Below are 25,804 nucleotides of genomic sequence, written 5' to 3' on the forward strand. Positions count from 1 at the left end.
GAATATGTGTGGTTATTAGGACTACTGACCGTCCATACTGATAGGGGTTCATATTTAACACGATAGAAAAAGGAGACAGAGAAAGTCAGGGTAGTTTATAATTAAGACATTACCGTTAAAAGGCTGTACAACTTAAAATTTTGCACAAATGCACAGCATTTCATCAACTTTACTGTGGAAAAGGTGATATGTTGATATGCTTCAGTTTGCTGCCACATGACTGGATTCATGTTTGTCTCCAGCAATCCCACGAGGTAAAATAGGTCTAAAACATGTGTCCTTTGTATATCCCACATCTCATAACATATCACTAATTTACCCAGCTCTGATCAATAGCTCTGATCAATAGCTCTGATCAATAGCTGTCACGTCCGTCGTACGAAGGCGACCAAGGCGCAGCGTGAGTATCGTTCCACATCTTTAATTTGAATGTGAAACTTAGCGAGGCAAAACAACAAACCGTGACGACAGCGGTGCACTAACTCAAAAATAATCTCCCCACAAAACACAGGTGGGAAAAACAACAACTTTAAATATGATCCCCAATTAGAGACAACGATGACCCCGCTGCCTCTAATTGGGAATCATACAAAAACCCCAACATAGAATAAATAAACTAGAACACAACATAGAAATAAATAAACTAGATAAACCCCAGTCACACCCTGATCTACTCTACCATAGAAAATAAGAGCTCTCTATGATCAGGACGTGACAATAGCTCTTATCAAGTTGTAAATGACAGTGTTTTTTCCGCTTGGAACCGGCTAGACCTTATTCATGGTTTCCTCCTGCATAAAGGCGGTAGAATTATGAGGGGAATTAAGTCAAGGTTAGAATACAGCGTATCGGTAGACACACCTTCATTTATTCCATCTCAACCCCAAACGAATAGCGGGTGAATAGCATGGTATTCTCATGCTTATGTTGAAAGGCTCAGAATATGGGTTGAGAGAAAAGTGCATATAAAGGAATTTACATTCCATTTATATTAGCTTAACTCTGGTCGGAATTCCCCCCCCATGTAAAGTGGCAAGAAAAAGTATGTGAACCATTTGGAATTATCTGGATTTCTGCATCAATTGGTCACCAAATTTGATCTGATCTTCATCTTAGTCACACCAATAGACAAACACAGTGTGCTTAAACTAATAACACACAAATTATTGTATTTTTCTTTTGAGTTGTTTGGAAGGAAAACACAACACTATGTGTGGAGAAAAAAAAGGCACAGCACACCAACATCAAAACCTCATCCCAACTGTAAAGTATGGTGGAGTGAGCATCATGGTTTGGGGCTGCTTTGCTGCCTCAGGGCCTGGACAGCTTGCTATCATTGACGGAAAAATGAATTCCCAAGTTTGTCAAGACATTTTGCAGGATAATGTTAGGCTTTCTGTCCTCCAATTGAAGCTCAACAGAAGTTGGGTGATGCAACAGGACAACGACACAAAACACAGAAGTAAATCAACAACAGAATGGCTTCAACAGAAGAAAATACGCCTTCTGGAGTGGCTCAGTCAGAGTCCTGACCTCAACGTGATTGAGATGCAGTGGCCTGACCTCAAGAGAGCCGTTCACACCAGACATCCCAAGAATATTGCTGAACTGAAACAGTTTTGTAAAGAGGAATTGTCCAAAATTCCTCCTGACCGTTGTGCAGGTCTGATCCGCAACTACAGAAAACGTTTGGTTGAGGTTATTGCTGCCAAAGGAGGGTCAACCAGTTATTAAATCCAGGGCTTCACATACTTTTCCCACCCTGCACTGTGAATGTTTACACGGTGTGTTCAATAAAGACATGAAAATGTATAATTGTTTGTGTTTTATCAGTTTAAGCAGACTGTGTTTGTCTATTGTTGTGACTTAGATGAAGATCAGATTAAATTTGATGACCAATTTATGCAGAAATCCAGGTAATTCCAAAGGGTTCATAAACTTGTTCTTGCCACTGTAGGTTACTTTCTGGTACACTTTCAAAATCTCTCATTCTGTTGTATAGAAATGTTCATGTCCAGGCTTCTAATGTATTGATGGAGGTGTGGGGATCCTCTAATGTATTGATGGAGGTGTGGGGATCCTCTAATGTATTGATGGAGGTGTGGGGATCCTCTAATGTATTGATGGAGGTGTGGGGATTCCTCTAATGTATTGATGGAGGTGTGGGGATCCTCTAATGTATTGATGGAGGTGTGGGGATCCTCTAATGTAGTGATGGAGGTGTGGGGATCCTCTAATGTATTGATGAAGGTGTGGGGATCCTCTAATGTATTGATGGAGGTGTGGGGATTCCTCTAATGTATTGATGGAGGTGTATGGATCCACTAATGTATTGATGGAGGTGTGGGGATCCTCTAATGTATTGATGGAGGTGTGGGGATCCTCTAATGTATTGATGGAGGTGTGGGGATCCTCTAATGTATTGATGGAGGTGTATGGATCCTCTATTGTATTGATGGAGGTGTGGGGATCCTCTAATGTATTGATGGAGGTGTGGGGATCCTCTAATGTATTGATGGAGGTGTGGGGATCCTCTAATGTATTGATGGAGGTGTGGGGATCCTCTAATGTATTGATGGAGGTGTATGGATCCTCTAATGTATTGATGGAGGTGTATGGATCCTCTAATGTATTGATGGAGGTGTGGAGATCCTCTAATGTATTGATGGAGGTGTGGGGATCCTCTAATGTATTGATGGAGGTGTATGGATCCTCTAATGTATTGATGGAGGTGTGGGGATCCTCTAATGTATTGATGGAGGTGTATGGATCCTCTATTGTATTGATGGAGGTGTGGGGATCCTCTAATGTATTGATGGAGGTGTGGGGATCCTCTAATGTATTGATGGAGGTGTGGGGATCCACTAATGTATTGATGGAGGTGTGGGGATCCTCTAATGTATTGATGGAGGTGTGGGGATCCTCTAATGTATTGATGGAGGTGTGGGGATCCTCTAATGTATTGATGGAGGTGTGGGGATCCTCTAATGTATTGATGGAGGTGTGGGGATCCTCTAATGTATTGATGGAGGTGTGGGGATCCTCTAATGTATTGATGGAGGTGTGGGGATCCTCTAATGTATTGATGGAGGTGTATGGATCCTCTAATGTATTGATGGAGGTGTGGGGATCCTCTAATGTATTGATGGAGGTGTGGGGATTCCTCTAATGTATTGATGGAGGTGTGGGGATTCCTCTAATGTATTGATGGAGGTGTGGGGATCCTCTAATGTATTGATGGAGGTGTATGGATCCTCTAATGTATTGATGGAGGTGTATGGATCCTCTAATGTATTGTTGAAGGTGTGGGGATTCCTCTAATGTATTGATGGAGGTGTGGGGATCCTCTAATGTATTGATGGAGGTGTGGGGATCCTCTAATGTATTGATGGAGGTGTGGGGATCCTCTAATGTATTGATGGAGGTGTGGGGATCCTCTAATGTATTGATGGAGGTGTATGGATCCTCTAATGTATTGATGGAGGTGTATGGATCCTCTAATGTATTGATGGAGGTGTGGGGATCCTCTAATGTATTGATGGAGGTGTGGGGATTCCTCTAATGTAGTGATGGAGGTGTGGGGATTCCTCTAATGTATTGATGGAGGTGTGGGGATTCCTCTAATGTATTGATGGAGGTGTGGGGATCCTCTAATGTATTGATGGAGGTGTGGGGATCCTCTAATGTATTGATGGAGGTGTATGGATCCTCTACTGTATTGATGGAGGTGTGGGGATCCTCTAATGTATTGATGGAGGTGTATGGATCCTCTACTGTATTGATGGAGGTGTGGGGATCCTCTAATGTATTGATGGAGGTGTGGGGATCCTCTAATGTATTGATGGAGGTGTGGGGATCCTCTAATGTATTGATGGAGGTGTGGGGATCCTCTAATGTATTGATGGAGGTGTATGGATCCTCTAATGTATTGATGGAGGTGTATGGATCCTCTAATGTATTGATGGAGGTGTGGGGATCCTCTAATGTATTGATGGAGGTGTGGGGATTCCTCTAATGTATTGATGGAGGTGTGGGGATTCCTCTAATGTATTGATGGAGGTGTGGGGATCCTCTAATGTATTGATGGAGGTGTGGGGATCCTCTAATGTATTGATGGAGGTGTATGGATCCTCTACTGTATTGATGGAGGTGTGGGGATCCTCTAATGTATTGATGGAGGTGTATGGATCCTCTACTGTATTGATGGAGGTGTGGGGATCCTCTAATGTATTGATAGAGGTGTGGGGATCCTCTAATGTATTGATGGAGGTGTATGGATCCGCTAATGTATTGATGCAGGTGTGGGGATCCTCTAATGTATTGATGGAGGTGTGGGGATTCCTCTAATGTATTGATGGAGGTGTGGGGATCCTCTAATGTATTGATGGAGGTGTGGGGATCCTCTAATGTATTGATGGAGGTGTGGGGATCCTCTAATGTATTGATGGAGGTGTGGGGATCCACAACTGTATTGATGGAGGTGTGGGGATCCTCTAATGTATTGATGGAGGTGTGGGGATCCTCTAATGTATTGATGGAGGTGTGGGGATCCTCTAATGTATTGATGGAGGTGTGGGGATCCTCTAATGTATTGATGGAGGTGTGGGGATTCCTCTACTGTATTGATGGAGGTGTGGGGATTCCTCTAATGTATTGATGGAGGTGTGGGGATCCTCTAATGTATTGATGGAGGTGTGGGGATCCTCTAATGTATTGATGGAGGTGTGGGGATCCTCTAATGTATTGATGGAGGTGTATGGATCCTCTAATGTATTGATGGAGGTGTGGGGATCCTCTAATGTATTGATGGAGGTGTGGGGATCCTCTAATGTATTGATGGAGGTGTGGGGATCCTCTAATGTATTGATGGAGGTGTGGGGATTCCTCTAATGTATTGATGGAGGTGTATGGATCCTCTAATGTATTGATGGAGGTGTGGGGATCCTCTAATGTATTGATGGAGGTGTGGGGATCCTCTAATGTATTGATGGAGGTGTGGGGATCCTCTAATGTATTGATGGAGGTGTGGGGATCCTCTAATGTATTGATGGAGGTGTGGGGATCCTCTAATGTATTGATGGAGGTGTGGGGATCCTCTAATGTATTGATGGAGGTGTGGGGATCCTCTAATGTATTGATGGAGGTGTGGGGATCCACTAATGTATTGATGGAGGTGTGGGGATCCTCTAATGTATTGATGGAGGTGTGGGGATCCTCTAATGTATTGATGGAGGTGTGGGGATCCTCTAATGTATTGATGGAGGTGTGGGGATCCACTACTGTATTGATGGAGGTGTGGGGATCCTCTAATGTATTGATGGAGGTGTGGGGATCCTCTAATGTATTGATGGAGGTGTGGGGATCCTCTAATGTATTGATGGAGGTGTGGGGATCCTCTAATGTATTGATGGAGGTGTGGGGATCCTCTAATGTATTGATGGAGGTGTGGGGATCCTCTAATGTATTGATGGAGGTGTGGGGATCCACTAATGTATTGATGGAGGTGTATGGATCCTCTAATGTATTGATGGAGGTGTGGGGATCCTCTAATGTATTGATGGAGGTGTGGGGATTCCTCTAATGTATTGATGGAGGTGTGGGGATCCTCTAATGTATTGATGGAGGTGTGGGGATCCTCTAATGTATTGATGGAGGTGTGGGGATCCTCTAATGTATTGATGGAGGTGTGGGGATCCTCTAATGTATTGATGGAGGTGTGGGGATCCACTACTGTTTTGATTCTGCTGTGGGCGGTGTGGGTTGAATTGTAAACAGGGACTTGGTGACCATGACTTAACTGAAGAGGTCACGTTAACATTTTGTCACAGAAGTTACATCCTTTTTATTTAGCAAAATGAATAGCTTAATAAAAATGTAAACATTTACTAATTGACTTTCTGGATAAAGTGACATAATGTGAAGAGTTCCTTGAGGGGGAAAGAGTCGAAATGAATAACATGGTGATTGTTATCTATGAAAAAGTTTATGGAATTCATTTTTATGCCCCAATTCTGAAAAGTAGGTCACACATTTATGATAGTTCACACATATTGTTTGATGGAAAATTTGATTGTTTGATGGAAAATTTGATTGTTTGATGGAAGATTTGATTGGTTGATGGAAGATTTGATTGGTTGATGGAAGGTTTGATTGTTTGATGGAAGATTTTGATTGGTTGATGGAAGATTTGATTGTTTGATGGAAGATTTTGATTGGTTGATGGAAGATTTGATTGTTTGATGGAAGATTTTGATTGGTTGATAGAATAAAGATCCTGTAAGACACCAGGAAATCACGTAGACACGGAAACATTTGAAATGTTTCCTCCGAAATCCAAGCTGCTCTTTATTAAAGCCCCATCTATTACTCTCAAAACTACCCGTTGTAAAAACCAAAGACCATTTCCCATAAAGTTTTCCTATAATATGCTTTCTCTCAGAAACAAAACCTAAGGGTTTCAATTGCCCCACAGCCCTACTCCGGTGACCAGCTGTATCAACAGTTGCGGTGACGCTGTATCAACAACAGCAGTGAATGTGGAAATTGGTAACAGCGGGGCGGCCATTGTGTGCCTCGAAAGTCAACTGCAGGTGTGATCTGTAGTCGTCTGAATTACGTAGCTCTCTACTGACAGAGTCCCAAATGCCACCCTATTCCCTACTTAGTGCACTACGTTTGACCAGGGCTCTGGTAGGGAATAGGGTGCCATTTGAGATGCAGACAGGTTATGTTTACCCGAGCGCAGACGGGAAGGAGGGGGGGGGCAAACTAATGTTTATGCCACGATAATGCTTGTGAGAGTGAGAGAATTTGTACAAGGGGCATGTTGTGAGAGAAGCTCTATGCATACAGAGATGGTTATTGAAAAGCCTCCAGGGTAGTTTTTATGTCATGTGCTTTGTCGCTGCCAGTTCTTTGCCTGAAGGTGAAATAATCCTGTATTCCATCTTGGTTAAATCCACATCCAAACAGCTCTGTTTTTAATTTTGTTATGTTGTTTTTTTTCGCTCTCTCACTGTATCTCTCTCCATTTCTCTTTCTATCTCTCTTTCTCACTCTCCCTCCCCCTTTGCCTCCTCCCTCCCTCCCTCCCTCTCTCTTTCAGTGATGGCTTGTGGGATGCCTATACCTCCAGTAAACGGTAGTATTGTCGGGCAGGACTTCACTCTTGGTGCCAGGGCCATGTACCAGTGTAATCCCGGTTTCCGATTGGCCAGCCCCCTGGCCATGTCAGTCATCTGTCAGTTGTCTGGGAGGTGGAGCTCCAATGAGGCCCCACCCCGCTGCATACGTGAGTAGTCCTCAATGGTTGGAGTTGACATTCCTATACTTCGCTTATTAGGTACACGTTTGCCCCCCCCCCACACACACGCACACTTTGCCTCCAGAACAGCCTGAATTCTCTGGGGCATAGATTTTACATTTGCTCAATTTGCTATCAAGGGACCCAATGTGTGCCAGGAAAAACATTCCATCACCACCACCAGTCTGTATCGTTGACACCAGGCAGGATGGGGGCCATGGACTCATGCTGCTTACGCCCAAATCCTGACCATCAGCATGACGCGACAGGCAGGATGGGGGCCATGGACTCATGCTGTTTACGCCCAAATCCTGACCATCAGCATGGCACCAGGCAGGATGGGGGCCATGGACTCATGCTGCTTACGCCCAAATCCTGACCATCAGCATGGCACCAGGCAGGATGGGGGCCATGGACTCATGTTGCTTACGCCCAAATCCTAACTCTGCCATCAGCATGACGCACCAGGCACCGGGATTTGTCGTACCAGGCGATGTTTTTTCAGTCCTCAGTGTTGGTGATCGCAATGCCCCACTGGAGCTGCTCCTCCTTCGTTTTTAGCTGGTAGGAGTGGAACCCTGTGTGGGCCTCAGCTGCAATAGCCCATCTGTGATAAGGACCGACTAGTTGTGCGCTCCGAGATGGGGGTATTCTGCACACCACTGTTGTACTGCGCCGTTATTTGCGGCCCACCTGTAAACATGCACAGTTCTTGCCGTTGTCCTTCGACCGGTCTTATCAACGAGCAGTTTTTGCCCACAGGACTGTTTTTTTGTTTGTCGCGCCATTCTCCTAGACACTGTCATGCGTGAAAAGCACACGAGAGCGGACTTTTCTGAGATAATGGAACCAGCGTGCCTGGCACCGATGATGATGATGTTTAAATCTTATTTTACCTTTATTTAACTAGGCAAGTCAGTTAAGAACAAATTCTTATCTTACAATGACAGCCTACCGAGGAACAGTGGGGGTTAACTGCCTTGTTCAGGGGCCAGAACGACAGATTTTTACCTTGTCAGCTCGGGGATTTGATCTTGCAATTAGAGTTGTGACAGGGTTCAGAGCCAGGAACATTTCAATTTAAGACTGTTGTATGTGTTCATTTGGGGAGAGATAAATCCCCTTACACTCCTTGTGTCCAAGAGTCACTAAAATATCACTAAATATCCAATAACGAGGTGTCTCTGCCAAGCTTGTGTCATGTTTAGATTATAAATAACTTAGAAAATGAGGTTCGCTAGTTCGGGCTTTTATTGTGGCCATTTTAAATGTACTTTGACGACTAAATATAATAAAGTGTCAACTATTAAAATCCAATCAAATAAAATGTTATTTGTCACTTGCGCTGAATACAACAGGTGTAGTAGACCTCACAGTGAAATGCTGAATACAACAGGTGTAGTAGACCTCACAGTGAAATGCTGAATACAACAGGTGTAGACCTCACAGTGATATTCTGAATACAACAGGTGTAGTAGACCTCACAGTGAAATGCTGAATACAACAGGTGTAGTAGACCTTACAGTGAAATGCTGAATACAACAGGTGTAGTAGACCTCACAGTGAAATGCTGAATACAACAGGTGTAGTAGACCTTACAGTGAAATGCTGAATACAACAGGTGTAGTAGACCTCACAGTGAAATGCTGAATACAACAGGTGTAGTAGACCTTACAGTGAAATGCTGAATACAACAGGTGTAGTAGACCTCACAGTGAAATGCTGAATACAACAGGTGTAGTAGACCTCACAGTGAAATGCTGAATACAACAGGTGTAGACCTCACAGTGATATTCTGAATACAACAGGTGTAGTAGACCTCACAGTGAAATGCTGAATACAACAGGTGTAGTAGACCTCACAGTGAAATGCTGAATACAACAGGTGTAGTAGACCTTACAGTGAAATGCTGAATACAACAGGTGTAGTAGACCTCACAGTGAAATGCTGAATACAACAGGTGTAGTAGACCTTACAGTGAAATGCTGAATACAACAGGTGTAGTAGACCTCACAGTGAAATGCTGAATACAACAGGTGTAGTAGACCTTACAGTGAAATGCTGAATACAACAGGTGTAGTAGACCTTACAGTGAAATGCTGACTACAACAGGTGTAGTAGACCTCACAGTGAAATGCTGAATACAACAGGTGTAGTAGACCTTACAGTGAAATGCTGAATACAACAGGTGTAGTAGACCTTACAGTGAAATGCTGAATACAACAGATGTAGTAGACCTCACAGTGAAATGCTTACTTACAAGCCCTTAACCAACAATGCAGTTTTCTGAAAATGCCTAAAAGAAAAAAGTTTTCTTTAAAAACAGATAAGAAAAACAAATAATGAACGAGCATCAGTAAGTAACGTGTCATACAGATGAATAGACTGAGACATACAGTATATTGCCTATTGATAAAATAAAAACAAGTAATTTCACATCTTAAAAACAGTTCAGTTAGTCATTTCTCACCTGTGACCTATGTGTATCTGACCCCTGACCTTTGCAGCGGTGACCTGCCCTGACATAGGCCACTCTGCTGTGGATCACGGGAGATGGAGGCTGATCTACGGGTCTCAGAGCCTGTACGACGCGATGATGATGCTCATCTGTGACCCCGGATATTACTACAAGGGTCAGAGGGTCATCCGTTGCCAGGCCAACAGCACCTGGGACTACCCAGAGCCCCGGCCGGCCTGCGAGAGTGAGTCAGAATCTACATCTCCCACGATGCATTGTAGAGCAGTAAAATCGGCCGTTTTGCTTTCAGCCAAGTTGTGCTTTAGATGATGTAGCAGAATGAGAAAGACACGATAAATGAAATAGATTTACCATGGACAACATTATCAGTGTTAATTCACCTGACTAATGCTTTCTTTACATGTACTCATATTGAGGTAGGAGAGAGAAAGATTGGCCTTGATGAACACAGAGGAGAGAGAGAGAATGATTGGCCTTGATGAACACAGAGGAGATGTAGAATGATTATAATTGTTTTACCTTTTATTTAACTAGGCAAGTCAGTTAAGAACAAATTCTTATTTTCAATGACTGCCTAGGAACAGTGGGTTAACTGCCTTGTTCAGGGGGCAGAACGACAGATTTTTACCTTGTCAGCTCAGGGATTCGATCCAGCAACCTTTCGGTTACTAGTCCAACGCTCTAACCACTAGGCTACCCTGCCGCCCCGAAAGGAAGATTGATTGAACGCAGAGAGGAGAGAGAGAAAGATTGGCCTTGATGAACGCAGAGAGGAGAGAGAGAAATGTTAGCCTTGATGAATGGAGAAAGGAAACCTTGATCCAACAAAATGGATGACATCAAAACAAAACAATTACCCAAATGAAATAAACGAAGTTGAACAGATGAATGTGTTTTGTTGTTGTTTTAGGATTAATTTTTTATTCTGCTTGCCTCCTCCCCTCTCCCCTCCTCTCCCCTCCTCTCCCCTTCTCTCTCCTCTCCTCTCCTCTCCTCTCCTCTCCTCTCCTCTCCTCTCCTCTCCTCTCCTCCCCTCCTCTCCCCTTCTCTCTCCTCTCCTCTCCTCTCCTCTCCTCTCCTCTCCCCTCTCTCTCCTCTCCTCTCCTCTCCCTCTCCTCTCCTCTCCTCTCCTCTCCTCTCCCTCTCCTCTCCTCTCCTCTCCTCTCCTCTCCTCTCCTCTCCTCTCCTCTCCTCTCCTCTCCTCTCCTCTCCTCCTCAGTAATCTCCTGTGGGGACCTGGGCACTCCTCCGAATGGGAATAAGATCGGGACTCTGACTGTGTTCGGAGCGACAGCCATCTTCTCCTGTAACACAGGCTATACGCTGGTTGGTTCCCGGGTCAGAGAGTGCATGTCCAATGGCCTCTGGAGTGGATCTCAGGTCCAGTGTCTCGGTAAGAGAACCAGAACCAGCTAGAGAAAGTTACAACCAAATTTTAACCAGTTCAATCTCATTTTGTATTTCAAGCTATTTTTCATAAAGAACCAGATCATAGTGTTTGGTCAACCATTGTGTTTTATATGACTATATAACTTATTTATGACAAACAGAATATAGCCCTGTATACATATGTGACTGTATTCTTTGTCTCTCTCTGTTCTGTCCCTCCTCTCTAGCGGGTCACTGTGGTACCCCAGAACCGATAGTGAACGGTCAGATCATAGGAGAGAACTATAACTACAGAGGTAGTGTGGTCTACCAGTGTAACCCGGGATTCAGACTCATCGGGGTGTCTGTACGCATCTGCGAACAGGACCACCGCTGGTCCGGACGCACCCCTGTCTGTGTCCGTAAGTACCCAGAGATAGTGGCTTTGCTTATGGATTGAAAAAAAAAATAATCTACCAGGCTTTTACAGAAATCCCAGTTGGAACATTCCCAGAATTAGGAGGGGTTAAAAGCAATACAGGAATTCTCCAACCGGGATTTCTGGGAAACCAGTGTATTCTGGGAAAGTTTGCGGAATTGTGCAACCCGAGTGTCTCCTGATAGGTGTATGGGGATTTATAGATTAGCGTTTTCCTATAGAGTCATGAATATCATTGGCTAGGACTAGGGACCTACTGGCTAAGGTGGAATAATATTTGAAAACATATGACTGATGTGTTTCGGGATAGTGTTGACAGCTTCTAATAACTTCAGACATGTTAAGCGATAGATATTGTGTATATTTTTTTCTTGTCTCCATAGCGATCACATGTGGTCATCCGGGCAACCCTACCTTTGGCTTTACCCAGGGAACGCAGTTCAACCTGAACGATATTGTGCGCTTCGCGTGCAACACCGGCTACGTCCTACAGGGGGCTGTCAAGTCTCACTGCCAGTCCAACGGACAGTGGAGCAACACCCTACCCAAGTGTAAAAGTAAGTCTGGAGAATGTACAGAGAGGACTGTATTATTTTCGTTCCCTGCTATGGGAAAGAGGTGAGCCACGTATGGGATGTGTAGGTAATATTTACACATAAAGTGTTGAATAAAGATGTCTGGACAAAAAAGCGTATTTCCTGGCTTAATCTGTGAGGCTGACGTTGCATGTCAGATAGCTAGATTAGTTTAGTTTAGCTAGATTAGTTTAGTTTAGTTTAGTTTAGTTTAGCTTCGCAGAGTACTGTTATCTTTCCGTAGAATTAAAGAACTTAGCATTACTGTCGCCCGTAAAATGTCTTTGCTCATATTGGTCAGTGATATTGACAGAGACGTTGGGGTGTGTTGTGCATGTGTCAGCTAGCAAGCTCAGAGCTAGTTTAGTTTAGCGCAGTGATGTCACCTTTCTGGAGACTTGGAATGTTTAGTCGCCCAGACCCGTTAAATGTCTTGATTCTTGTAGGCATATACAGCGCCTTCAGAAAGTATTCATACCCCTTGACTTATTCCACATTTTGTTGTTACAGCCTGAATTCAAAATGGAATACATAGATTTTTTTTCTTACCCATCTACACACAATACCCTGTAATGACATGGACAATGTTTTTTGAAATGTTTGTAAATTTGTTGAAAATGAAATATTGAAATATCTCATTTACATAAGTATTTAAACGCCTGAGTCAATACATGTTAGAATCACCTTTGGCAGCGATTATAGCTGTGAGTTTTTCTGGGTAAGTCTCTAAGAGCTTTGCACATATAGATTGTACAATATTCATTAAACAATTATTTAGAATATTCTTCAAGCTCTGTTCAAGTTGCTTGTTAATCATTGCTAGACAGACATTTAAAGTCTTGTCATAGATGTTCAAGCCGATTTATTAAGTCAAAACTGTAACTAGGCCACTCAGGAACATTCAGTCTCTCACCAGAATTATGGCCAGGAATACAACTTTCCCGAATTGGGTCCTTTGTTCGTACCCCCCCCCCTAATTTACTTTTCGTTGCTTTTATCTTAGGTTTCTGTCTGTTGCAGGACACAGAATGCAGTTGTCATTTTCAAACTCAAATGGCACAGATCATTTAGAGTTCTCTATATAAATGTTCGCTGGCCACAAACAAACACGCGGATTTGCCAGTCAAGCTAGCCATCACTCAAATGAAAGCCCAGCGACTATGTGGAACTACCTGTCAGGTGAGGATAGTGCTGACAGAGAGTAGAGTTCTGCTTCTAGCTCCTAAGCGGTAAACCACTAGCATTACGACCAGAAATATGACTTTCCCAAACTGGGTCCTTTGTTCGTATCCCCCCAGGGCAATTTAACTTATCCCAGAGGCTGATCCAATATGAGGTATTTGGAGTGGACTTCTATTCGTGCACACCATCCACCGCTACCGAGTATATTACTCACTAATGTTCAGTCCCTGGACAATAAAGTAGACGAGCTCAGGGCGAGGATCTCCTTCCAGAGAGACATCAGAGACTTTAACATACTCTGTTTCATGGAATATTGGCTCTCTCCGAATATACTGTCCACATATCCTGATGCAGCATTAATTGTAGCTGGGGATTTTAACATTTTAAGCAAATTTGAGGAAAGTTCTATCAACACATTGACTGTAGTACTCACGCTGCCCCCGCCCTCCCTTCGGGCAAATCAGATCAAGACTCTATTTTGCTCCTCCTGCTGCTCTCTTATAGGCAGAAACTCAAACAGGAAGTAACCGTGCTAAGGTATATTCTGGTCTGAACAATCGGAATCTGTGCTTGAAGATGTTTTTGATCACTCGGACTGGGATATGTTCCTTGTAGTTTCAGAGAATAACATTCAGGAAGACACAAATACGATGACTGAGTTCATCAGGAAGTGTTTAGGGGATGTTGTCCCCACTATGATTAATATATATTAAAACCAAACCAGAAACCGTGGAGAGAGGGCAGCATGCTCAACAAATCTGAAAGCGCGAACCACCGTGTGGCTCAGTTGGTAGAGCATGGTGTTTGCAACACCAGGGTTGTGGGTTTGATTCCCACGGGGGACCAGTACGGAGAAAAAAAAAGTATGAAATGTATGCATTCACTACTGTAAGTTGCTCTGGATAAGAGCGTCTGCTAAATGACTAAAAATGTTTAAAAAAATGTAACCATGGCGATGTGGTTGAATACCAAACAGTGTAGTTATTCCCTCAAACAGACAAAACGGAATCACTAGTCGCGTCCTCAGCTAGTTAAGGATCATATCACCTCCACCCTACCTGACACCCTAGACCCACTTGAATTTGCGTACCGCCCCAATAGATCAACATACGATGCAATCGCCATCACATTGCACATTGCCCTATCGCATCTGGACAAGAGGGAATACCTATGTAAGAATGCTGATTATTGACTATAGCTCAGCCTTCAACACCATAGTACCCTCCAAGCTCATCATTAAGCTCGAGGCCCTGGATCTGAACCCCGCCCTGTGCAACTGGGTCCTGGACTTCCTGACGGGCCGCCCCCCAGGTGGTGAAGATAGGAAACAACACCTCCACTTCGCTGATCCTCAACACGGGGGCCCCACAAGGGGGTGTACTCAGCCCCCTCCTGTACTCAGTGTTCACTTGTGACTGCGTGCCCACGCACGCCTCTAACTCAATCATCAAGTTTTCAGACGACACAACAGTGGTGCCATGAAAATAACCTATCCCTCAACAAAATGAAGGAGCTGATCGTGGACTTCAGGAAACAGCCGAAGGAAAACGCCCCTATCCACATCGACGGGACCGCAGAGGAGAACGTGAAAAGCTTCAAGTTCCTCAGCGTACACATCACTCACAATCTGAAATGGTCCACCCACACAGACAGTGTGGTGAAGAAGGCAACAGCACCTCTTCAACCTCAGGAGGCTGAAGAAATTCGGCTTGGTCCCTAAGACCCTCAAAAAACGTTTATAGATGCACAATTGAGAGCATCCTGTCGGGCTGTATCACGGCTGTATCACGGCCTGTTCACCCCACTACTATCCAGAAGACTCGGTCAGTACAAGTGCATAAAAGCTGGGACCGAGAGACTGAAAACAGCTTTTTATCTCAAGGCCATCACTAGCCGGCTACCACCCGGTTACTCAACCCTGAACCTTAGAGGCTGCTGCCCCATATACATAGACATGGAATCACTGGTCACTTTAATAATGTTTACTCATTTTCTATGTGTATACTGTAATATATTCTACTGTGTTTTAATGAATACCACTCCGATATTGCTCATTCTAATATTCATATATTTCTTAATTCAATTATTTTACTTAGGTTTGTCTCTATTGTTGTGAATTGTTAGATACTACTGCACTGTTGGAGCTAGAAACACAAGCATTTCGCTACACCCGCAATAACATCTGCTAAACATTGTGTACAGTATGTGACCAATACGATTTTGATTTGATGTGTCTTGGTAAGCAACTCCAGTGTATTTTTGGCCTTGTGTTTTAGGTTATTGTCCTGCTGAAAGGTGAATTTGTCTCCGTGTCTGTTGGAAAGCAGACTGAACCAGGTTTTCCTCTAGGATTTTGCCTGTGCTTAGCTCTATTCCATTTATTTTCATCCTAAAACAACTCCTTAGTCCTTGCCGATGACATGAATACCCATAACATGATGCAGCCACCACCATGCTTGACAAATATGGAACGTGGTACTCACGTGGTACTTTACTTTAGTGCCTTATTGGCAACAGGATGCATGTTTTGGAATATTTGTATTCTGTACAGGCTTCCTTCTTTTTACTCTTTCATTTAGGTTAGTATTGTGGAGTAACTACAATATTGTTGATCCATCCTCAGTTTTCTCCTATCACAGCAAATACACTCTGTAACTGTCCCCACTGGCATCATGGTGAGCGGTTTCCTTCCTCTCTGGCAACTGAGTTAGGAAGGAGGCCTGTAGCTTTGTAGTGACTGGGTGTATTGATACACCATCTAAAGTGTAATTAATAGCTTCACCATGCTCAAAGGGATATTCAATGTCTGTGTTTTTTTTACCCATCTACCAATAGGTGCCCTTCTTTGCGAGGCATTGGAAAACCTCCCTGGTCTTTGTGGTTGAATCTGTGTTTGGATTTCACTGCTCGACTGAGGGACCTTACAGATAATTGTGTGTGTGGGGGGTACAGAGATTAAGTAGTCATTCAAAAATCATGTTAAACACTATTATTGCACACTTCTACTCCTGAACTTATTTAGGCTGGCCATAAAAAAAGGGGTTAAACACTTGTTGACTCAATACATTTCAGCTTTTCATTTTTAATGAATTTGTTAACATTTCTAAAAACACAATTCCACTTTGACCTTACTGACCTCACTGAAGTGACCAGTGTTCCATTATTAAAGTGACCAGCATTCAATGACTATGTGCATAGGGCAGAAGGTGCAGGGTAGAGTACCGAGTGGTAGCTGGCTAGACCAGTGACTAAGGTTCAGAGCTACTAGTGTATTTAACAGTCTGATGGCCTGGAGATCGAAACTGTTTTTCCAGTCTCTCGGTCCCAGCTTTGATGCACCTGTACTGTCTCCGCCTTCTAGATGATAGCTGGGTGAACAGGTGACCGCATCACCCTCTGGAGAGTCCTCCGCTTGTAGACAGGGCAACTGCTGTAACAGGTGGTAATACAGCCTGACAGGAGCCACTCAATTGTGCATCTGTAGAAGTTTCTTAGGGGCCAAGCCAAATGAATTAAGCCTCCTGCACCTTCTTCACCACACTGTCTGTGTGAATGGACCATTTCAGAATGTCAGTGATGTGCTGACAAGCTTTTCACCTTCTCCACTGCGGCCCCAACGTTGTGGATGATCAGCTCCTTCATTTTGTTGACGTTGAGGGAGAGGTTATTTTCCTGCCACCACTCCACCAGGCCCCTCACTTTTTCCCTGTAGGCTGTCTCGTTGTTGTTGGTAATCAGGCCTACCGCTGTTGTGTCGACAACAAACTTGATGATTGAGTTGGAGATATGAATGGCCACGCAGTCATGGATGAACAGGGAGTACAGGGAGAGGGGGCTGAGCACGCACCCTTGTGGGTTTCAGGATCAGCATGGCGGAGGTGTTGTTGCCTACTTTCCCCAACTGGGGTCGGCCCGTCAGGAAATCCTAGTTGCACAAGTGTAACAGATGTAAATCGTACTCTCCTTGCGTTGTGTTTTGTCCAAATAAAGCACATCAGCCAGTGGTCCCAGTTGAGCATAATTTATTTCTGTTGTTAAATAGGAAACAGCACGTTAGTTGTGCGGCTTAATGGTGTTGATGGTTGTCGATGGTAAAATCTGTAGCATGAAGACAACTGTATTAGCAGTGGGCTTATGTGACCATTACGTCGGTGTATGCTAGCTAACACACTTATTTACAGCAATCATATGCCAAAGCACATCCCAGAAAGCCCCTCAATCCCTAACAGGTACCATATACCCACACACGTATAAATCAGTAATGTACAGCAAACTTGTACACATTGTAAAATATAAAACAGTATTCAGAACGTGACCTACCCCTTGGATCACATTTTCATATTGGGAAGACCTGACGTTCGCGATCTCCCCCTATCTGCAAGCGGGGCCAATCACAACAAGCCTTATTGTCATCAGAGTTGAACCAACCAATAAGAATGCTTGAACATTAAATACACCTTTCTTTAGAGGCAAGTGGAAACATAACCAAACCTGTTATACAAGAAAGGGGTTCAGACCCAGGGCCCCGAGCTTAGTGATGAGCTTGGAGGTTGAAGGCTGAGCTGTAGTCAATGAACAGCATTCTTACATTGGTATTCATCTTGTCCAGATTGGATAGGGCAGTGCGCAATCCGATGGCGATTGCATCATCCGTAGATCTGTTGGTGTGGTATGCAGATGGTATGCAGATTGTAGTGGGTCTAAAGCCCTCAAACTCAACTCTGGATCTCCAAGCCAGTTTCACTGCTTTTCTTTTTCTATTATTGTTCCCCTGTAATCAGGGACTGATTTAGACCTGGGACATCAGATGTAATTCATCATCAGGTAGAAAAGAGTCTGTACCTAAGGTCTAGCCCCTGGTTTAGAGTGGAGTAGGTCCTGGGTGTCAGGTAAGACGGAGGTGATATGATCCTTAACTAGTCTCTCAAAGCACTTCATCATGACAGAGTGACTTCTATGGGGCGATAGTTTCTTGGGTACAGGAACAATGGTGGACATCGTGAAGCAAATTGGGGACAACAGACTGGGATAGGGAGAGATTTAATATGTCATTAAACACTCCAGCCAGCTGGTCTGCACATGCTCTGAGGACGCGGTTAGGGTATGCCTTACGAATGCTAACACGTCTACATTTCTTACTCACTTCGGTCACAGAGAACGAGAGCTCACAGTCCTCGTGAGAGGCGGTGGCCAGTGTTGGCGGTTCTGTGTTTTCCTTGAAGCAGGTGAAAATGTTGTTTAGCTTGTCCGAGAGCGAGGTAACAGCATCCTCGACATGGCTGCCTGTCCCTTGCCTCTTTGACTGCCTCTTTGACTGAGGCAGTTTGGACACGTCCATGTTCCCAGACACCTTGACGTGGTTAAATGTGGTAGTTTGCGCTTTTAGTTTTGCGTGAATGCTGCGATTTATCCACAGTTTTTAGTTTTGATAAGTTCTAATCATCACAGTGGGAACAACATCCTCTATGCACTTCCTGATAAACTCAGTCACCATGGAAACAACATCCTCTATGCACTTCCTGATGAACCCAGTCACCATGGAAACAACATCCTCTATGCACTTCCTGATGAACCCAGTCACCATGGAAACAACATCCTCTATGCACTTCCTGATGAACCCAGTCACCATGGAAACAACATCCTCTATGCACTTCCTGATGAACCCAGTCACCATGGGAACAACATCCTCTATGCACTTCCTGATGAACCCAGTCACCATGGGAACAACATCCTCGATGCACTTCCTGATAAACCCAGTCACTGAGTCAGTGTATACATCAATACTATTCTCAGAGGCAACCGGAACACTTCCCAGTCTACTTGATCAATACAATCTTTGAAGCATAGATTCCGATTGGTCAGACCAACATTGAACAGTGATCACCACATATCGAGGCGTGATCTGATTTTCCGAAAAGAGGGTGGGGGAGGGCCTTGTAGCCGGGGAGTAGCAATGGTCGAGAGTGCTCGATGCCGTACGCCTGGTCTTATCTCTGAAGCAATAGAACCGAGAGGACAAAAGCATGATCATTTAATTTAGCCTGGTGAAAAGGGTTTGCATTTTCCAGACAGGCGATGTGTCTTGACTCCCGTGTCTGTCTCAAAGCCCCCTCAGCTCAGGGTTTTTCTGACAGGCGCAGAAAGGGACAGCTTATGAGGCCATGGCCCTCGTGTGACAGAGCCAATCCCTGATGGAGTAATGAGGGTGATTTTAAAAGAGGAGAGAATAATGAAAGAAAATAGTGATATTAACTTTTTATAAGAAAGGAGAAGAGAGTCTCGGCAATGTCCTTCCTCAGTTTGAATGGGGTATGTACGGCAGTATCTGTGGAAAGAAGATGGAGAAGGTGTCTCCATGAAGGGAAATGTATGGCAGTATCTGTGGGAAGTAGGGCAGAGACGATACTCGTTAGTATGGTGACAAGAACAACAAAACATGAAGCAGATTTAACTTCTGTATGAAAACAGCCCTAACCATTAGCCAGACGGTAGCAGAATGAACAGGCTATGGCTTTGGTGGCTGGAATCTTTAGCAATTATTCGGGCCTTCCTCTGACACCGCCTGACACCGCCTGACACCACCTGATACCCGGCTAACGGTACCGGAGCATCGGTTGTTGGACCAACAGGCTCCGAGACTGCTTTTACCCCCAAGCCATAAGACTGCTAAATAGTCAGACTGCTTAATAGTCATTTAATGGTACCCACACTATCTGCACTGTCTATCTTTCACAGACTCCACACACGGACTAGACTATATATACACACTATATATACACTATATACACACTATGTACACCCTCACTAGACTATATATACACAATATATATACACTCACTAGACTATATATACACACTATATACACACTATGTACACCCTCACTAGACTATATATACACACTATATACACACTATATACACACTATATACACACTATATATACACTATATACACACTATATACACACTATATATACACTATATACACACTGACTAGACTATATATACACTATATATACACTATATACACACTCACTACACTATATACACACACTATATACACACTAACTAGACTATATATACACACTATATACACACTATATATACACTATATACACACTGACTAGACTATATATACACTATATATACACTATATATACACTATATACACACTCACTACACTATATACACACACTATATACACACTAACTAGACTATATATACACACTATATACACACTATATACACACTAACTAGACTATTTATACACACTATATACACACTACAGACACACTAACTAGACTATTTATACACACTATATACACACTATATTCACAGTATATACACACTCACTAGACTATATATACACACTATATACACATTCACTAGACTATATATACACACTATATATACACACTACATACACATTCACTAGACTACATATACAAACTTTATACACACTAACTAGACTATATATACACACTATATACACACTAAGTAGACATTATATACACACTCACTAGACCGTATATACACACTATATATAAAGACTATATACACACACTATATATACACACTATATATACACACACTATATACACACTCACAAGACTATACAGTTGAAATTGTAAGTTTACATCCACTTAGGTTGGAGTCATTAAAACACGTTTTTCAACCACTCCACAAATTTCTTGTTAACAAACTATAGTTTTGGCAAGTTGGTTAGGACATCTACTTTGTGCATGGCACAAGTAATTTTTCCAACAATTGTTTACAGACAGATTATTTCACTTATAATTCACTGTATCACAATTCTAGTGGGTCAGAAGTTTACATACACTAAGTTGGCTGTGCCTTCAAACAGCTTGGAAAATTCCCGAAAATGATGTCATGGCTTTAGAAGCTTCTGATAGGCTAATTGACATAATTTGAGTCAATTGGAGGTGTACCTGTGGATGTATTTCAAGGCCTATCTTCAAACTCAGTGCCTCTTTGCTTGACATCATGGGAAAATCAAAAGAAATCAGCCAAGACCTCAGAAAAACAATTGTAGACCTTCAGAAGTCTGGTTCATCCTTGGGAGCAATTTCCAAACGCCTGAAGGTACCACTTTCATCTGTACAAACAATAGTACCCAAGTATAAACACCATGGGACCACGCAGACGTCATACCGCTCAGGAAGGAGACGCGTTCTGTCTCCTAGAGATCAACGTACTTCGGTGCGGAAAGTGCAAATCAATCTCAGTACAACAGCAAAGGACCTTGTGAAGATGCTTATAGGAAACGGGTTCAAAAGTATTTATATCCACAGTAAAACGAGTCCTATTTCGACATAACCTCAACGGCCGCCCAGCAAGGAGGAAGCCACTGCTCCAAAACCGCCATAGAAAAGCCAGACTACGTTTTGCAACTGCACATGGGGACAAAGATCGTACTTTTTGGAGAAATGTCCTCTGGTCTGATGAAACAAAAATAGAACTGTTTGGCCATAATGACCATCGTTATGTTTGGAGGAAAAAGGGGGAGGCTTGCAAACCGAATAACACCATCCCAACCATGAAGCATGGGAGTGGCAGCATCATGTTGTGGGGGTGCTTTGCTGCAGGAGGGACTGGTGAACTTCACAAAATAGATGGCATCATGAGGAGCAAAATGATGTGCATATATTGAAGCAACGTCTCAAGACATCAGTCAGGAAGTTAAAGCTTTGTCGCAAATGGGTCTTCCAAATGAACAATGACCCCAAGCATACTTCCAATGTTGTGGCAAAATGGCTTAAGGACAACACAGTCAAGTTCTTGGAGTGGCCAGCACAAAGCCCTGACCTCAATCCAATAGAACATTTGTGGGCAAAACTGAAAAAACATGTGTGAACAAGGAGGCCTACAAACCTGACTCAGTTACACCAGCTCTGTCAGGAGGAATGGGACAAAATTCCCCCAATATATTGTGGGAAGCTTGTGGAAGGCTACCCGAAATGTTTGACCCAAGTTAAACAATTTAAAGGCAATGTTACAGAATACTAATTGTGTGTATGTAAACTTCTGACCCACTGGGAATGTGATGAAAGAATTAAAAGCTGAAATAAATAATTTTCTCTACTATAATTCTGACATTTCACATTCTTAAAATAAAGTGGTGATCCTAACTGACCTAAAACAGGGAATTATTACTAGGATTAAATGTCAGGAATTGTGAAAATCTGAGTTTAGGGATAGGCGTCCCGCAAGCGGGACACCTGTCGACAACATCCGGTGAAATTGGAGGGCGCACAATTCCAATAAATAATCCTAATCGTATTAAACATTCATAAACATACAACTATTTTAAATCATTTCACTTCCTGGGGCTATGTGGGACGCTAGCGTGCCACCCGTGGTGCACCCTATCAACAGCAGGTGCATTTCAAGAGCGGCAAATTTGAAACCAAATAAATGTCAAAATTCAAATTTTTCAAACATACAACTATCTTACACCCTTTGAAAGATAAACATCTCCTTAATCTAACCACGTTGTCCGATTTCAAAAAGGTTTTACGGCGAAAGCATAAAGTTAGATTATGTTAGGAGAGTACATTGACAATAGCTGTGTGTAATGTTTTGTCAATTCAAAGACAGGCGTCACCAAAACCATAAAACCAGCTAAAATGATGCACTAACCTTTAACAATCTCCATCAGATGACACTCCTAGGACATTATGTTAGACAATACATGCATTTTTAGTTCTATCAAGTTCATATTTATATCCAAAAACAGCGGTTTACAATGGCGTTGATGTTCAGGAAATCGTTTCCCTCCAATAACCGGCAGTCAAGTCAGCACCACAAATTAAATAATTAAAATTAGAAAACATTGGTAAAATATTATATTGTCATTTAAAGAATTATAGATTTACATCTCTTGAACGCAATCAACTTGCCAGATTTAAAAATAACCTTACTGGGAAATCACACTTTGCAATAATCTGAGCACTGCGCCCAGAAAAATACGCTTTGCTATACAGACAAACGGCCATGTTGGAGAGATCTAAAATTGAAAATACTATGTAAATAATCCATTACCTTTGATTCTCTTCATCAGATGTCACTTCCAGGAATCCCAGGTCCATAACGAATGTAGTTTTGTTCAAAAAAGCTCATCATTTATGTCCAAAAAGCTCCGTGTTGTTAGCACATGATCTAAGCCAGCCGGACTTCTCGTCATGAACGAGGGGAAAAAATATATTTACGTTCGTTCAAACATGTCAAACGTTGTATAGCATAAATCATTAGTGCCTTTTTAACCAGAACATGAATAATATTCAAGGTGGACGAATGCATTCTCTTTTATAACGTATTGGAACGAGGGTACCCAACATGAACTCGCGCCAGAGTCTAATCGACCATCACCGTTCCAAGGCTCTTGTTCGGTCAGATCTCACAGTAAAAGACTCAAAACACTTTGTAAAGGCTGGTGACATCTAGTGGAAGCAATAGGAAGTGCCAAAACATTAATCAACCCCTGTGTGTTTCAATGGCATAGGCTTAAAGGTAATTCAACACATCAGGTATCCACTTCCTGTCAGAAAATGTCTCAGGGTTTTGCCTGCCAAATGAGTTCTGTTATACTCACAGACACCATTCAAACAGTTTTAGAAACTTTAGGGTGTTTTCTATCCATATATAATAAGTATATGCATATTCTAGTTACTGGGTAGGATTAGTAACCAGATTAAATCGGGTACGTTTTTTTTATCCAGCCGTGAAAATACTGCCCCCTAGCCCCAACAGATTATTGTTAATCTAACTTTGTTGTCCGATTTACAATAGGATTTACAGCGAAAGCATAGCATGTGATTGTCTGATGACGGCGCCCAACATCAACATATTTTTCAATCACAGGCTGCACAAAATCACAAATAGCAACTTAAATAAATCACTTACCTCGAAGATCTTCCTCTGTTTGCAATCCCAAGGGTCCCAGCTACAACATGAATGGTCGTTTGTTAGATAAAATCCTTCTTTATATCCCAAAAAGTCTGTTTAGTTGGCGCCATCAATATCAGTAATCCACTCGTTCAACATGCAGACAAAGGAATCCAAAAAAGCTACCGCTAAACTTCGTCCAAACAAGTCAAACGACATTTCTATTTAATACTCTAAAATGTAAATAAACTATAATATTTAATACGGAAAGTAGTATGTTCAATAGGAAAGTAAAATTTGTAATCGCGCGCCCTGCTCGCCCGACGAAAGACTGATACTGTACCGGTGGTCTCTACACAAAACCTAAAAATTCTTGCTCATTTTTGAAGAAACAAGCCTGAAATCTTGACTAAAGACTGTTGACATCTACTGGAAGCCATAGGAATTGCAATCTGGGAGACGGATTTACATAGGAACAATAGGTTTCCATTATAAGAGCCTGGGACCTCAAAAAGAAAAAAAACCTGCCATATCAATTCTGTTAGTCTCAGATATTATTTTACCTTCAGTGTGTTTTCTATCCAATGCTACCATTATATGCATATCCTGGCTTCAGGGCCTGAGCAACAGGCAGTTTACTTTGGGCACGTCAGGCAGGCAGATATTCAGGAAACTTGACCCTATCCCAGGGAAACGTATTTGGCTAAGTTGTATGTAAACTTCCGACTTCAACTGTATATACACACTATGTACACAGTCACTAGACTATATATACACACTGTATACACACACACACACTCACTAGACTATATATACACACTATATACACACTATATACACACTCACTAGACTATATATACACACTATATACACACTCCCTAGACTATATATATACACACTATATACACACTCACTAGACAAAATATACACACTATATACACATTCCCTAGACTATATATACACACGATATACACACTCACTAGGCTATATATATACACACTATATACACACTCCCTAGACTATATATACACACTATATACACACTCCCTAGACTATATATATACACACTATATACACACTCACTAGACAAAATATACACACTATATACACATTCCCTAGACTATATATACACACGATATACACACTCACTAGGCTATATATATACACACTATATACACACTCCCTAGACTATATATATACACACTATATACACACTCACTAGACTATATATATACACACTATATACACACTCACTAGACTAAATATACACACTCATTCACACAAACTACTTTTACAGTCCCACACATTCACACATTACATACACACACACACACTTTTACACTCATAATTTGCTTCTGCTACTCTGTTATTTATATTACTCTTATAATTATCTATCCTGATGTCTAGTCACTTTACCCTGCCTTCATGTACATATCTACCTCCAAATACCTTATTATTATTTATCCTGATGTCTAGTCACTTTACCCTGCCTTCATGTACATATCTACCTCCAAATACCTTATTATTATCTATCCTGATGTCTAGTCACTTTACC

General features: G+C 42.5%; 1 protein-coding gene across 1 annotated transcript in view; it reads left to right on the forward strand.

The window, feature by feature from the left end:
* The window catches only part of csmd2 (CUB and Sushi multiple domains 2), a 776,204-nt gene that overhangs the window by 694,031 nt on the left and 56,369 nt on the right, over positions 1–25,804 (forward strand). The window contains exons 51-55 of the mRNA XM_045695078.1: positions 7,106–7,291; positions 9,811–10,005; positions 11,002–11,175; positions 11,399–11,572; positions 11,973–12,146. Of these exons, the coding sequence (XP_045551034.1) occupies positions 7,106–7,291; positions 9,811–10,005; positions 11,002–11,175; positions 11,399–11,572; positions 11,973–12,146 (903 nt within the window). The remainder of the gene's footprint in view (positions 1–7,105; positions 7,292–9,810; positions 10,006–11,001; positions 11,176–11,398; positions 11,573–11,972; positions 12,147–25,804) is intronic.

This window comes from Salmo salar, chromosome ssa14 (genome assembly GCF_905237065.1).
Source record: "Salmo salar chromosome ssa14, Ssal_v3.1, whole genome shotgun sequence".
Classification (NCBI taxonomy): domain Eukaryota; kingdom Metazoa; phylum Chordata; class Actinopteri; order Salmoniformes; family Salmonidae; genus Salmo; species Salmo salar.